The 14583-nt window shown below is 35.6% G+C and overlaps 1 protein-coding gene across 1 annotated transcript; it reads right to left on the bottom strand.

Annotated features, from left to right (window-relative positions):
* Nucleotides 1-5750: 5750 nt before the first annotated feature.
* On the bottom strand, nucleotides 5751-12701 carry LOC121423315 (methionine-R-sulfoxide reductase B1-like). The gene is made up of 4 exons (XM_041618666.1): nucleotides 12289-12701; nucleotides 10765-10907; nucleotides 9072-9192; nucleotides 5751-8099 (listed from the first exon to the last, which is right to left on the bottom strand). Exons 1-4 carry the CDS (start codon nucleotides 12341-12343, stop codon nucleotides 8074-8076), a joined length of 345 nt encoding a protein of 114 aa, XP_041474600.1. The 5' UTR covers nucleotides 12344-12701; the 3' UTR covers nucleotides 5751-8073.
* Nucleotides 12702-14583: the final 1882 nt, after the last annotated feature.

The following is a 14583-nucleotide window of genomic DNA, read 5'->3' on the forward strand; positions in this document are numbered from 1 at the left end:
CAGATACTGATATTAAAGATGAAATTATATCCATATGAAATCGTACTGCATGAAACGTTAATAGCCTTGATTGTAATCTATGCCACTATGTTGATCAATACCCAATCAAAAGCATTTTCTAAGGAAATCATCATTGATGGCAAAATTGACATCAATGGTCAATGATATGTATTGTGGTCCAGGGTTGTAATATTTGATATGATATCTAGATAATCCCCATGTCAATTTTGCAATGAACCAATCAAATGTCACCATTCGGTTTTGCAACAAGTTTTATGAAGATCTATCTGTGGAGTATTATTAAAGAAAGCATGATATTCCGATGTGAAAAAAGCACAGAGATTTGTCTGAGCAGAGTTGGGAGTAGCATGTATACTGTACATGTACGTCTGAGAGTATGGAAATTCAATAGGTAAAATAAAAGGTTTGGCTTTATTGGACGGCCACAAATTATTACATGAAAACGTCAGGTATTAGTACCCGACTAATAGGGTATGTTGCATTGATTGAGGATGGAATGAGAATATTTCACATATGAAATTGAAAAAGAATATTTGATGACATTTTGTGAAAAAAGAATAATGAAATAAAGTCATTAAATTATGATTTAAATTAAACTTCCTGTATAATGTCATATTTCACTCTGCCTTTACAGATTATATGGAGATTTATGATTGATCCAATTAACTTCACCTATGGAAATCCATCAATATCATAATTTTTTAGACTGGAAATTGGCACAATGTCCCTATTTCCTTTGTAAACAAAGAGTAGCACATTGAATTGTCTAGACAATGTTGCGTGCAAAATGTACATAAAAAAACACTTTAAATACTTAAAAGTTCAAATATGCATTTTAGATATTGGAGTTGCTGGCTTTTCATAGTTGACATTGATAGGATCAGTCACAGCTCTTAATAAGATGGTCTCTGATGCATGCATATCACCATTCCTGGTATAAAATTTTACATTTCCAGAGGCTCTTTCACAAAGATGTTAAGGGAAGTCTACCCCAACAAAAAGTCAACTTGAATTGAAAGGGAAATCAAGCATTCCGAAGAAAATTTCATAAATCAGATTTTGAAATTATCGCTTTGTTATATGCACAATACAGTGACATGCAAAAGAGGAGTGTATGATATCACCCACTCACTATTTATTTTGATAATAGAGTATTCAAATTGTTCGCAGATTTGACATATGGACTGTGACAGTTGGATGCTGTTCGTTGAATCACAATAGGTATCAACAATAGCGATTGCACATGTTAAGGAAGAATCAAACCTTTTCTCACAATACAATGAGGAAAAAAATAGAGATTTCATATTTCACCATACGAAAAAAGAAATAGTGAGTGGGTGATATCATCAGTTCACTCAATAGCAAACAGACCAGGGCTCCGTAACACAAAGGTTTGCGATGAATTGCAAATATGAAAGAACCGCACTGATTGGTTCCCGGTCAGTATTTTAAACAGAGCGCCCATGCAACGATGATCTTGACTGGTCATTGGTATTTAGCGATTGATTGCAAACCTTTGTGTTACGGAGCCCAGAAGAGTGTTTCATAAACGGGGGGGGGGGGGGGGGGGGGGGGGGGCCACTTCCATTCACGAGTGGATACAATGCGCGACCATGGGGTCTCGAAAAGCACCCTAAACACGTAATTTCCATATTCTGAAAATGCACCCCTTAACAAGTATTGGCGAGTGAAACCCTACCCTTAACAAGTATTGGCAAATATTCCCTGAAATGAACCCCTAAACAAGTACAGGAATGTTTTATTGTTACGGGTCATTTGGTCGTCGGCTTTACCTTATTTGGTTTAGTACGACCCCACCTTCTGCACCTCACGCAAATCGGACTCTAAACACGAAGTGTTCTGGCAAAAAGGACATCCTTTATAAAACATTTTAATTTTGTTTTATCATCCTCGCAAATTCGATCCTAAACACGTAATTTCCGAGCGAAATAGATACCCTTTTTTCATTATTTTTGTGTTTTTGACACCCTTATCACGTTACGTACGTAGCGTGCCCTATCGTGAAAAAGACATCCTTTTTACATGTTTTTTTGGTCGCGCATGGTATCCACTCATCAATGTAAGTGCCCCCCCCCCCCGGTTCATAAAGCTGTTTGTAAGTCAAGAGCGACTTTAAGAATGACTGGTGATCCTTTGTGTTAAATGGTATATGTTCATTGGCTATGGTTCAGCGCGTAAGAAAGGTTCACCAGTCATTCTTCAGATCACTAAAATCACTCTTAACCTACAGCTTTATAAAATGGCCCCCAGATTGTGCATCAAACCGTTTGTGAAATTAAGTAAAGTATTTGTCTCTGATTTGATGAAAAAAAATTCAGTGTTCATACTTGTTTGATTTTTATATATTGAAAACACTTTTATTGGGGTGGACTTGCCCTTTAAAAGTGAATCTTTAATCGTCCCACTTTAATCCCGAGTTGTTTGTGGTACTTAGTATATATACATCATCACATTTGCACAAGGGGATGCATACTCGAGAGATCTCACGAACTCGGTAAAATTATTGAAATTCTTGGGTTTAGGAGCCAATCTGATCTTACATTCACATGAAATTGAGATTCACACTGCAAATTAGTTCACACTGCAAATTCAGTCTGCAAAAAAATAATACATGTACATTAGTCCCATTATTAAAGTGTTTGGTATGACTTGGCCAGGGATCGAACCCACAGAATGTTATGTAAATTTTCATCTGTAGGATTTGATATCTTTGATTTTCCGTTCAACTCATTCAATATTTTTGTTGAATATCTTCCAAGTTCTCCAACCTTTGTGCTTTTTTCCCTACCCCCCCCCTTTCTCCCTCTCTCTTCTCTCACTAAATCATAGGAATTTAATTCTCACCATCCCCGATTCCCTTCCTCTCTCCCTCTCTCCTTAGTCTGCAATATGAACAATAATTGTCATCAAATAAGTAAACAGATAACCACTAAATTATTATCAATAGGCCAGGGTTTATTTGAACAAAAATTCACACATGATTACACCAGTAACCTTTTAATAATAATACATCCTGCATTAAAAAAAGTTCCAATATTCATTTAAACAGAACCATCGATCTCCTACATGTATACCCAAATCTGACCGACAGAGGAAGACCCAACAAAACGGTGAATAGTATAATAATTTGTGCACACAGCATATCAGAATTTCTCATTAAAAACATTGATTTCTTTGCTGCTACCATTGAATTTGCTGGGCCAGCAAATTCAATGGTAGCAGCAAAGAAATAAATTTCATGAAATGGCCACTTTCAGCTGTTACATGCATACAGTGCACTGTGCATTTCTCTGAGAGTAAACAAGTTGTTTTGCCCAATCCAGGCAAGAACACAATTGGGAGCCATTACTGCACAATGAATTGCATAGGAACACCCTTATGTATATACAATGCACAGATGTAAGGAGACACATTCGCCCTTGCATCAAGACGATAATTAACAGTTCTAAGGGCGTTCTTGTCCTGAGGCAACAACATCTACACTGTTTTTAAAGAAAAAATATCACAAATTATAGAGGGTGTAGGCTGGTTTGAGCAAGGGGGCAGGGCAAGGTGCACATCCTGGGGAGGTGAAACTTAAGTTTGGAAAATCAGTGGTTGAAAGCAGAAGAAAGGGCACAAACTTCATTTTGCCAGTGTTGGAACTCCTCTGCCTCAGTAGGAAGTTGCAAGTGCACCCCCACCCCCCCCCTGACTAGGCCCTTGATAATAAGAGATACACTCAAATATATGTTATTATACGACTTTGGGAGACTTGGCAAGATGATGATGCCCGATCAAATTTAAGCATCAGCATTGGTTAAAAGAACAAGACGTTGAGACTGTAAATATATTTCACAAGATCAGTAGTATTCATCTATAATTTACAAACCACAAACATTCAATATGAAAAAATCTCTACTTTTATTAAAAACTACAAATTGCATAATAAAAAACAATCAAATAAATTGCTTGAATTAGGTACTGACATAGCCATTGCGAACGCATTTTTCTTTATATTTCATTTTTTTCTAGAGAACATGATAAATTAAGATAATCAATAGCTATTTAAATATATTTCAATAAAAAATCTTAAACAATCCTTTGAATCGAGGTTCTATTTCATCTACTTTATGAAGAATGAAAATGTCCACAAGAAATTGTGAAAACTTCCCAGACAATTGCAGTGATCACTAGAATTTCTGTTTATTCACAATTGCATAAACAATTCAGGTACAATTAAGGTATAATTGATCTCTAATACAATTATGATTTTTGACCGTGTAAGTTTTTAAGATTGTGGTGATAGATTTTATAGTTACCAGTATAAATACACATTCTAATCATTTAAAAACTACTACCTTTATAGACCATTGAAATAACACAGTAGTATCAATTTGTGAGAACAGATTCGAATTCATACCAACATATACAACACAGATGTTTTCATAGCTTTACATTAATACTTCATGTTTTGAAAGAAAAGCCTCATTAGCACAAATCATGAAGATAATGTATATATCTGCCTGTGTACTGTGCCTGAATTCAGTAGTACTATAATGGGTAAAAAAAAGATGGACGAATAACAAGAGCACTTGTGATATTCTTGGGGATTAATATTTCACATGAATAATATTCACACGCACACAATGAGACACAAGGATGGTCCAGTTAATACACACTGTAATTCTGGCTTTCTTTTCATGCAGCATTTACAAATGTATACCGGTACTGAATTCTAACCCTGCAAGTATTGCATCAGCTAAAAAAGTACAAATCAACTCCATACATGATACTGGTAGGGATTACATTTACTTCTGGTGGTGATTAGTGAATTTGAGTAATAGAAGTTTCTCAAAAAGACAGTGAAGGCCCATTTACAATGCACATAAAGAACCAGTATTTTTTTAATCGACAAAATGATGAAATCAGTGATTTCAAATCACTTGATTCTTTATGATTTCACTCTATTGATAGCTGAATAATAGCCGAAATTGGCAGTTTCGGCTATTACATTTTGAATGCAAGGGGACTGAAAGGGCATTTCTTTGCATTGGATCATCGGTTCATACCATTCTCCCTAAATCCTAGCTATCAAGAGAATTTCATTGCTCAGAATGTTTAAATATTTCCAGCTTTGGCACAACTTTTGTTGACCTTTAAAAGCCCCATTCCTTATTAAAATGCATATCAACATATTGACTAGTGACCCTTTCTTGTGCTAAATGATATCCCTACCATAGTTACATTGCTGACTTAGCACCAAAGAACATGTCCCATTTGTTTGTAAAATCAAGCGTAACTTTACGATCTACTTTATGAAACACTCACCATATGATGGAATATCCCTGAGGCGGCACTTAAGAGGTGAAGCAGGGCAGATACTCCCCATATAATTTTTTCAAGTAGTGACAAAAGTATTTTATTTAAAACAGAGATTAAAGAAAAATTAGAAGGAAAAAATGAGACAGAAAAGTACCAGAGGTCGATTTTAATTCAACTGGTTCAATAAAAAAATTATGTCATCTTAAGGTCACCATGTCCCCTTCCCATCAAAACTCCCCCCCCCCGGGGAATCCATTCAGTCATGGAGTAAGTCTTGATAGCTGGCATAAATGCTGTTTTTATTCTTCCGCTTTTATACAGCGCTAGAATTCATTGGATGATGTCTCTAAAGCGCTATACAGTTTACAGATATATTACAGGTATATATTAGAAAGAATCCTATGTAAATACTGTAGTATTTTTATTGCTTTCATCACAAAATCTCATTCCTCTTGTTGAAAAAAACATGATTGTGCTAGTCAACCAAAATACATATGGTACAAAATCACATACATGTAGGTATTTAAGTGTTGCACACACGGTATAATTTGCACACACAGCAGATCTGCTACATAGGATACTTTTCTCTACAATGAAAACTATTAACGACCCCTTCGAACATTTATGTAGCCTACATCAGACTGCCTAAAGCTAAATTTCAATTTCATCTTTTAACCCTTCATGTACACATACAACGCTAAGACTCAATATGACAAATATCTATCACAAAAAAATAAAATCTTGTATATTTACAGGTAAATGAAAATAAAAATCCAATTTGATTATAAGAACTGGAGTACCGGTAAGTGCTTGAAATAGGATAAAGAAAGAGAGAAAAAAATGTCTGCTTTGATACTGACAACCTGCATGAAAGTGATAAGTATTTGAAATGAAAGAAACTTCATATTTGTGCAAACTTATATTAAAAAAAAATATCAGAAAATATTCAACTAACAACTTGCTGAAAGATGATGTCTTCAGGTTACAGAAGGGACCGTGGTTGTGGCTAATCATCAGAACTACAGCTGCTGTAGAAGCTTTAACTCTAGTAAATCATGCTGCATCACAAACAATATAATCAGAATTTTCCCTCCATAAACTGAAGACAAGAGTAAATACATTTCAGCAAGGACAAATAGCACGTACTGAAATCATGAACATAATCTTTGCAATTGGGATTTTAAAGGTGGCGGTGTTCATGATCTCGACTTGTTCCAAGGCTTGCACTTTCAAACATTATCCTCCATACTTTAATTCAAAGGAAATCTGGGGTCTTCCCACAAGGCCGAGGATTACGTATGTCAAAACTATTTTCTGCCTTTTTTTAATAGCCTAATCTTATGATAGTTACTTTTAGTTTCAAAGCATGCCCTGAAGGGGATTTATAGTTGAATTACATGTTTAAATAACTACTGAGTTATATGTGTTCTCTAGATTGTATATTTCAGTTTGTATTGAAGATCAGGCTGAGCAGAAGATATTCTAATGTATTACATAGACATACATGTTTATAACACTCGGTCTCATTGACACTCGGTATCACGAACCCTCTCCAGAAATCTTTCTTATGACATGAGCAAACATTGACACTGAATTTCTGTTTGGTCTTGACCATGGTTGCGAGGGAGAGGGGGTAGTTGTCATTCCTTAAAATGTTAAGGCTTTAAGCCCTCCTGTACATTTGGGGGCAAATTCTTATTAATCCAAGAGAAGAGTGAGCTAAACCCTTTACAAAAAAATATACATGTACAGAGTTCAGCTAATTTTTCCACTCACTTGTATTTAAAGAAAACAAAAATTTTAATCAGTTTTTGCCCCCTCCCCTCAACCCTCAGTCAAACTAAAAACCCTTCAATTATCAATGGTCTTGACCAAAGCAGTTGAGTGATTAAAGATTTTTTGGTGGCAGGAGTCATGGTATGTAACTTCAAACCTTGAAAAAACAATCAAGCAAATTGGGTTATTTGAAAATATTGATGGTCGAGCTGATTGAAATAGTAATAAAGCAAATTAATCATTAAAATCAAAGAACCATATCTTTCTTCAAACGATTAAATATCATGCAAGGCGCAAGCTACTTTGATGCAACCATCAATGGTACAACATTCATAATGAAGTTAGTTGTACCATTTCATCCTGCAGAGTAGATTTACTGTACAAGTTTGATATTCAATCATTATTTTCCAGAAAATTGGTAATTCATTAACAAATAATTCATTTGATAAAAACATATTTAAAGCAGAAAAAGGATATCATCTCCATCTTGATACATGCACGTATTTCAAATTAAGCATTCTTCAAGGAACAACTCATTTTTTCAGCATTTTTTTTCATGAAATTTGATCCGTCCCTTCATAAATATATATATATTGAGTCTGTGATGGGACAATGATCATTCCTTGTAAAAATTTGATTAACTTTTGGTGTACATTATATATTTTATCATTATATTTATTTCATTTTCATTTCAATTTAGGTTTATAAAACAAACTGTTGCTCGGTAAAAAATTGTGGCTTACATCTCTTTGTGTTATACCAGCACATTTAAAGTTTCAAAATGACTATATCCTTCCTGTACTTGCAAGAATATGACTAGTATCTAAAAAGAAATTGACACTGCTCAACTGGTACTTGCTCTGTTGTTCTATGTTCAGCCTTGTGAACTTCATGTATCTGGATGGAGATAGATGGCCAAATTCCACCATCGATGATAACCTCTAGATGTAGCTATGATTTTGTACCATTCTCTTTGACTGTATCAAGAAACAAAGTAAAGAAAAGAAAAGAATTAAGACAGATATTCATTACATCTTGGTATCAAAGAAAACAAATCCACTTAGTCTATGATAATTCATAACACACCCTCTGTCATGCTACATGAATAAAGGATTTAGTTCTTCCCCAAACATAAACTTTCAAATCAAAGTGGACGTTCTAAAGTTTATTTCCATCCTCTCAGATGAATGTCATGTCTAAACTCCAGAACATCCTCAATACCCAGTAAAAGGATTGAAATCAAATGTTACAGTCCGAAGGTAGATACAGGCATAGCACATTTTATCAATAGAAAGGTAATCATAATTGATTGGACTCGTATTTGAAGATGACAAAATATTACATCTTACATGAATATGAAAGAGCAGCTCCTCAGCTTTTCAATGATACCTTATTTGTACATTTACCTCTGAAAATATACAGGGCTATTCACAATATCTACATGGCCATGCACAGCTTTCAATTAAATGCAAAACATATATTAAGCTATTCCAGGATTTCTTTATTGCTGATTAGAATACTTCTTTCAGTCTTTGACTCTTTGTAATTAATGTCAACAATGTCCACAAAACTTCGTTATTAACAAAAATTATAATTTAATAAAACAGTTCTTGTATAGCGCATATCATATTATGATTATAATGTCTCTATGCGCTTCCAAAGAATTTGGATATTATTACCCCCACTTTAGCTTGGTGGCCGTAATATATACAGCACACACGCATTTCAAGGAATTAATTTCTACATGTACCAGGTACCCATTTACCTCATCTGGGTCGAGTGCAGCCCAATATGGATAAATTTCTTGCTGAAGGAAACTATGCCATGGCTGGGATTTGAACCCACAACCCTCGGTTTCAAAGTCCCAAGACTAATCCACTGGGCCACAATGCTCCCGATGTAAAATATCCTTATCAATTCATTTTATTGATTAATGATTCCATTCTTACCTGTCTTCCCTTTCTTGAACTTCAGGGAAGACGAGAATATTCAGAAACGGGACTGGACACCGTCTGGACCGTCCTTCAAGAACTCATGCCCCAAGCCATTGCCACACTTTCCACACGATACCTAGTCATGGAAAAACAAAATGAAATAATGAACAAGTTGAAAGTTTACTCCTGATTTCAGTAATCATATTTAAATTCTCCCTGGCATGACATTTAAGAAAGGATTGAGATCATGAATTGCTGATAGGTCTGCAAATCCACCTCTCTATTGTCTTTAAAATGTTTCTTCTTGTAAAAAAAGAAGTATTTCCAGCATGAAATTTTCCTAATAGACTGAGGAAAAATCACATTCAACAGTACAATAGTCCCCTATCAATTTTGAATATGTTTCATTTGCAAAGGAATTTAACATTAAGAATGTTCATACAGATCTTATCTTGTGTGCGGAGATATTTAAGAGTCGTTTTTATCTTTAGGCATATCATAGTTCTGGCATCAAACATGAATAATGATAAATACAAGAAAACATACATGTACGGCATACATATTTCTGGGAGTCAAGATGGCGCTGTTGGACATACATACACACTGATAGCAGCACCAGCTGCCCACGAACAACAAGGTTAAACAGCGCTTAGGCAGATGCGCGTTATGAATGCCCGAACTCTTGATGATTCTCAGCTTGCATATGTTTTCGGCTGGTTTTCGAAGATTCTGGCAGGTTGGCTCAGCCTCCTTCTGCTATGTGAAGTGACAACAGCGGATGTTTGGGCAAGCGACGATATAGCCAGAAGCAGCGCAGCGAAAGTGTACTGTGCCTGTGACTAGCTGATGATTTTTAGCTACATGCAGATGATATCCATAATTAAGATGGCTGCGAGTACAGCAAATAACAAAAGCGCCAAACAGCATCTTGAATCCCAGGAACGTACACCTTTAAGATAAAAAATATTTGTGTTCAGACAATTTTCAGAAGGTGCTTGGGCCCTAATACAGGGGTTCATTTTCACAATTTGTTACTTGTTTTCCAATTTTGATGAAAATTTCAGCATTTTGCTCTGTGAATTTTACTCTAATCTATGTTCAACTCGGAGTGCCCCTTTAAGCTAAACAGCTATCTACAGTATGTTTACTAGGTATTTGTAGAATTCAATAATAAGATTTTACTTGGGAAAGCCTGGCTTGGTACCAGCTTATCGCCATCAGAAGAAAATCATGTCTACTAAATGTGTGCTTCTGATATTATGTCTCCAAACTGAGTGTGTGTACTAGTAATTGAATTTTTTTAGACACACATCAATCATATATGATCATATATATCTAGGACAGACCTTAAAGCAGTACGTTGCCATCCAAAAGATTTGACCTGGGTACAAACCTTGAAGCCTCACCAACATACATGCAGCTTGGATTACAGACACACTCCTCCATCAAAAGGCACGTTGACCTTTAACCTCGTAGTAGATTGCCCCAAAGCATAAACATCTTGGTTATCATCATATTGATTTTATTGTAACTTTCTTATTCAGAGTGTTGACCTATAACATCTTGTAGCCTTTTCACAACAGGTCTACAATGTATTAGCTCAAACTACACTCCACATGGCTAACCATAAGGGTATGAGGAGACCGAAGTAAAATCATAATTAAAATCTTGACTCCAAACAGACAGATTTCAGACATAGGGTACCAACCTTCAAAGCACTAGGTCCTTCTGGTCTCTTGGAGACACTATCCTCTCTAACAGTCTTGGTGAATGCAGGCCATGGAGACGAGTGCTCAAACTTGGTCATGCTGGAGAACAGCTCATGTCCGCACTCCACACAGACATAGATACCTTGTACGCAGGAAGAAAAAAGAAAGATGGAGAAGTGACACATTATCAATTTCACAAATTCTTCCAGAATCCCTGGACACGTATTTGCAAACTGACACTTGTGTGGTCACTTTATTGGATGATGTAGTGAGATGTAGCAGGGTGCTACATAAGCACTTGCCCGATTGCCTGGGGCAAGTAAAATTTAGAGTTGGGCAAGTGTTTAGAAGTAAATACCAAAACTACTTGCCCGAATTGGGCAAGCAAATTCTCACAGCAAAATGACCAAAATTAGGGTCGATGATATATTTACTCTAATTTTGGTCATGGCAGGCAAGATAAAATCACTTTGGAAAAAGAAATGCAATGTCAAGGTAGATCAGTTATGTCAAAAGAGAAAAAGGTCAATGGTTTATAAAAGCTCAAAACTTTCTTTTGAAGAGGTAAAAGTTTTTTTTTTCCAAGGATTTTTTGGGCAAGTGAAAAAGATTTTTGGGCAAGTATATTCCGATTTAAAATTTTACTTGCCCGACTGCAATGGGCAAGTACTTCTAAAAAGCATGTAGCATCCTGTGTAGTATATTCATTTTGAAATCATAAGCACAACTGGCATTTATCCTAAAGCTATAAGCATACAGTTACAATACACATGTAGGCTATACATGTAGTTTACTATTACAATTTACACCATTCAGGAGGGCCACCAAGAGTCTTACGACAGAAAGAATCTGATTATGAGGCTCACTTTATTTCTAATGCAATCAAAAATTAAGCTACAGAAGGCCTGCAGTTTTGGGAATAAAATATTGTTAACTTTAACATTAAACAACCATCTTATTATTTCCTTTAGAAGCTGTGCATATACTTACATGTATAGCCCTTAAAAATAACCACAAAACAAAGCTAACATTAAACTTTATGTCAAACTTAACATTTTGATGTCATTGCATGACCCCATTGCTGTGTTACATTTCTTGTGACAACTATGATCATACTGTCAACACTTGAGCTCGACAGTTTGCAAAAATGGTGATGAATTTAAATTCAAGAGTAACATAATTTTTATGTTAACTCTAAATGGACCAAATATAAGAATAAAAAAAACAACTGAATAACAAAATTCACACTGAAATGAATAACAAATGAACTATAAAGAATTAAATGTACCGTACCGTAGACGTAGTCTAGTATCGACATGTCCTTAATTTATTCAACCAACCAAGCTACATGTACTTTTAAGTTTAATAATGTATAATAGGCCTAACATTTAGACTGTGACTTCTTTGTCATGGTGGAGTGTGGGTGTTGACTAAATATATACGACAACTGACAAATACAACCCAGATCTATTAATATAAATAAGAGAAGATCAAACATACGGTAGTGCGGTAAATCTACTCACCATTTTCAAAATGATCTCTGTACTTCTCACCACCAAACCAGGAACAAAATGACATTTTGCCGAAAACTTGGATAGAGATTGGAAAATGGAAATTGGAGTAGATCTACCTTGGCTTTAGATTTTTGTCAATGAACAGAGTCCAGCTCATGTAGCAAGCCACGGCGGCCACGACCACGACAACTAACAACACTCAATGCAAAGCTCCGACTGGCGACTCAAGTTCAAAATAAAACACTGAAAGGAAATCAAGCGAGTCAGACTTTGGTCTTTGTCCTTAACCATGAACAACCGAGATCTGACCCAGTTTTACGATGAGGGTGTTACCGGAAAAAAAAGTTATCACAAATAAAAATATAGGCTATATTTTTGCAATGTCATGCAGTGGTGGACTTCTAAGGTTATATTGTTCAACAGCAGCAGAAGATTCATATTCATAGACATAGGGCATAAACTCGGATAGCATGATGTAATCTCGATGGTAGATGGTAGTCGTTCTAATGCTCAAGCAATAATTAATGCCGATTGAAAAACTATTAAAACTATGCCGGGGTTTTCAAATTGCCTCTTCAATATACTTTTGAAAAAAAAAACAATTTTCCAAAGGATATTTTTTCTTTAATGAAATGTTTTCATGATAATGTTATATTTTGCAATTTGGATTGTTATTTGAATAAACCATAAATAAAATCGTAAATTTAGGCGACTTTGAATAGACTAGTTAACTTCGGGGACTTCCCCAAATTTTCCACATCACTCTGCTCGAGCTCTCCACGACAAAATAATTATGGGTGTGGTCAATTATGATAAACTATATGGATGCCATCATCATGACATAAAGTCACATAATCACATTGATAGCGTAGTATTTGGAGTTTTTGTATACTTTACTGAAGACTTAGACCCTAGATATGTATGCATTTTTACTTTTACTTGCTGAGTAAGTTTATAAAAACTGAAAAAGTGAAGTTGAAGAAATGCAAGTATGTCCATCTCATCCCGGAATTCTAATTAATGACCAGTTTCCCATTAATTCAAAGCGAAAAATCTAGTAATGGATGAGCCAAAAGGGCATGGTTCTAGTATCGATTACCGGCAGTTAAAGAGAAAAGGCAGGACAGTGACATAAATATAGGTGTTTGGAGGCCTATATAATGAAACATACAGACTAATATTCACAGGGGCGGGACAAGCTTCAAAGATTGTATAGTGGGGGGGGGGGGGGGCGGTCCCCCAAAAAGGTCAAAGGTCACACTCAACATCGGAAGCTACTTGAAAAAAAAAATGACAGTGATTTTTAAATTATTTTTCATGGGGAGGACAGGGAGAGGGCAAAGCCAGTTGGGACTCTCGCGCAGACTACTATCATAGTAAAACAACGACAAAATCTGTTAAAAACAATTACATTACAGCAGGCTGACGGAGCCAAATTCCCGTGTGTAGTCTCCCCAGATTTAATTTCAGACCTGGGTTTTACGGAGGTATTGGGGTGGGGCAATTTTGACAGGTCCAATTAATATCATATTCTATAAATATTTTTTAATCAATTTCCTCATGATGCATTTTATTGATGAATGAATTTCTTACTTTTTATGTTTTTAGGGGACCGATCATAAATAGCACAAAAAAGTAAGCACAGAAAAAGAAAGCATGGTGTTAGTACTGAAATTATAATGTCAGAAATGTCTCAAAATTATTTGGCGTGACCAATCACCCAACACAGTTTTCAAAACAGAAACGATATTTTTTCAATAATCAAAATATTACTGTTTATGTGTGAGTTCATCTTTAAATGCGGTCAATGTGCTCAAATATACCCAATTTGCATTCTAAATATGCAGAATATCTCGCGCATTCGCTCTGCTCCCTCGCCTAATCTAATCTTACAAGATTTTGGCCATGACGAGTCCCTTCGCCTAAGCTTATTGAAAATGTCATACCCCTGCATCATGAAAGTATGGTTATAATATTATGATACCAATGACTTTTAAACGTGGGTATAACTTTTCATCATAGACCAATCAATACATCCTTTGAATACACTGCCAATTTATACCAAAAAATATAGGCATTTTGGGGGCATACCCCGTGACCCCCGAAGCACCCCCAAATCTTTCTGGGGTGCTTCGTGTGCCATCTCCATACAGGCAGCACCCCCATCAGGTATTCTGGAAGAAGTAAACAAAATATATATATATAATGAAAATTACCTTCATTTTGTAATGAAACTTTTTTTTGCTTTTCAAATTTGTCGGACGAATTTAAGCTCCATTCCGTAGTGAATATCTTTTTTCTTTC

This window comes from Lytechinus variegatus, chromosome 10, assembly GCF_018143015.1.
Source record: "Lytechinus variegatus isolate NC3 chromosome 10, Lvar_3.0, whole genome shotgun sequence".
Lineage (NCBI taxonomy): Eukaryota > Metazoa > Echinodermata > Echinoidea > Temnopleuroida > Toxopneustidae > Lytechinus > Lytechinus variegatus.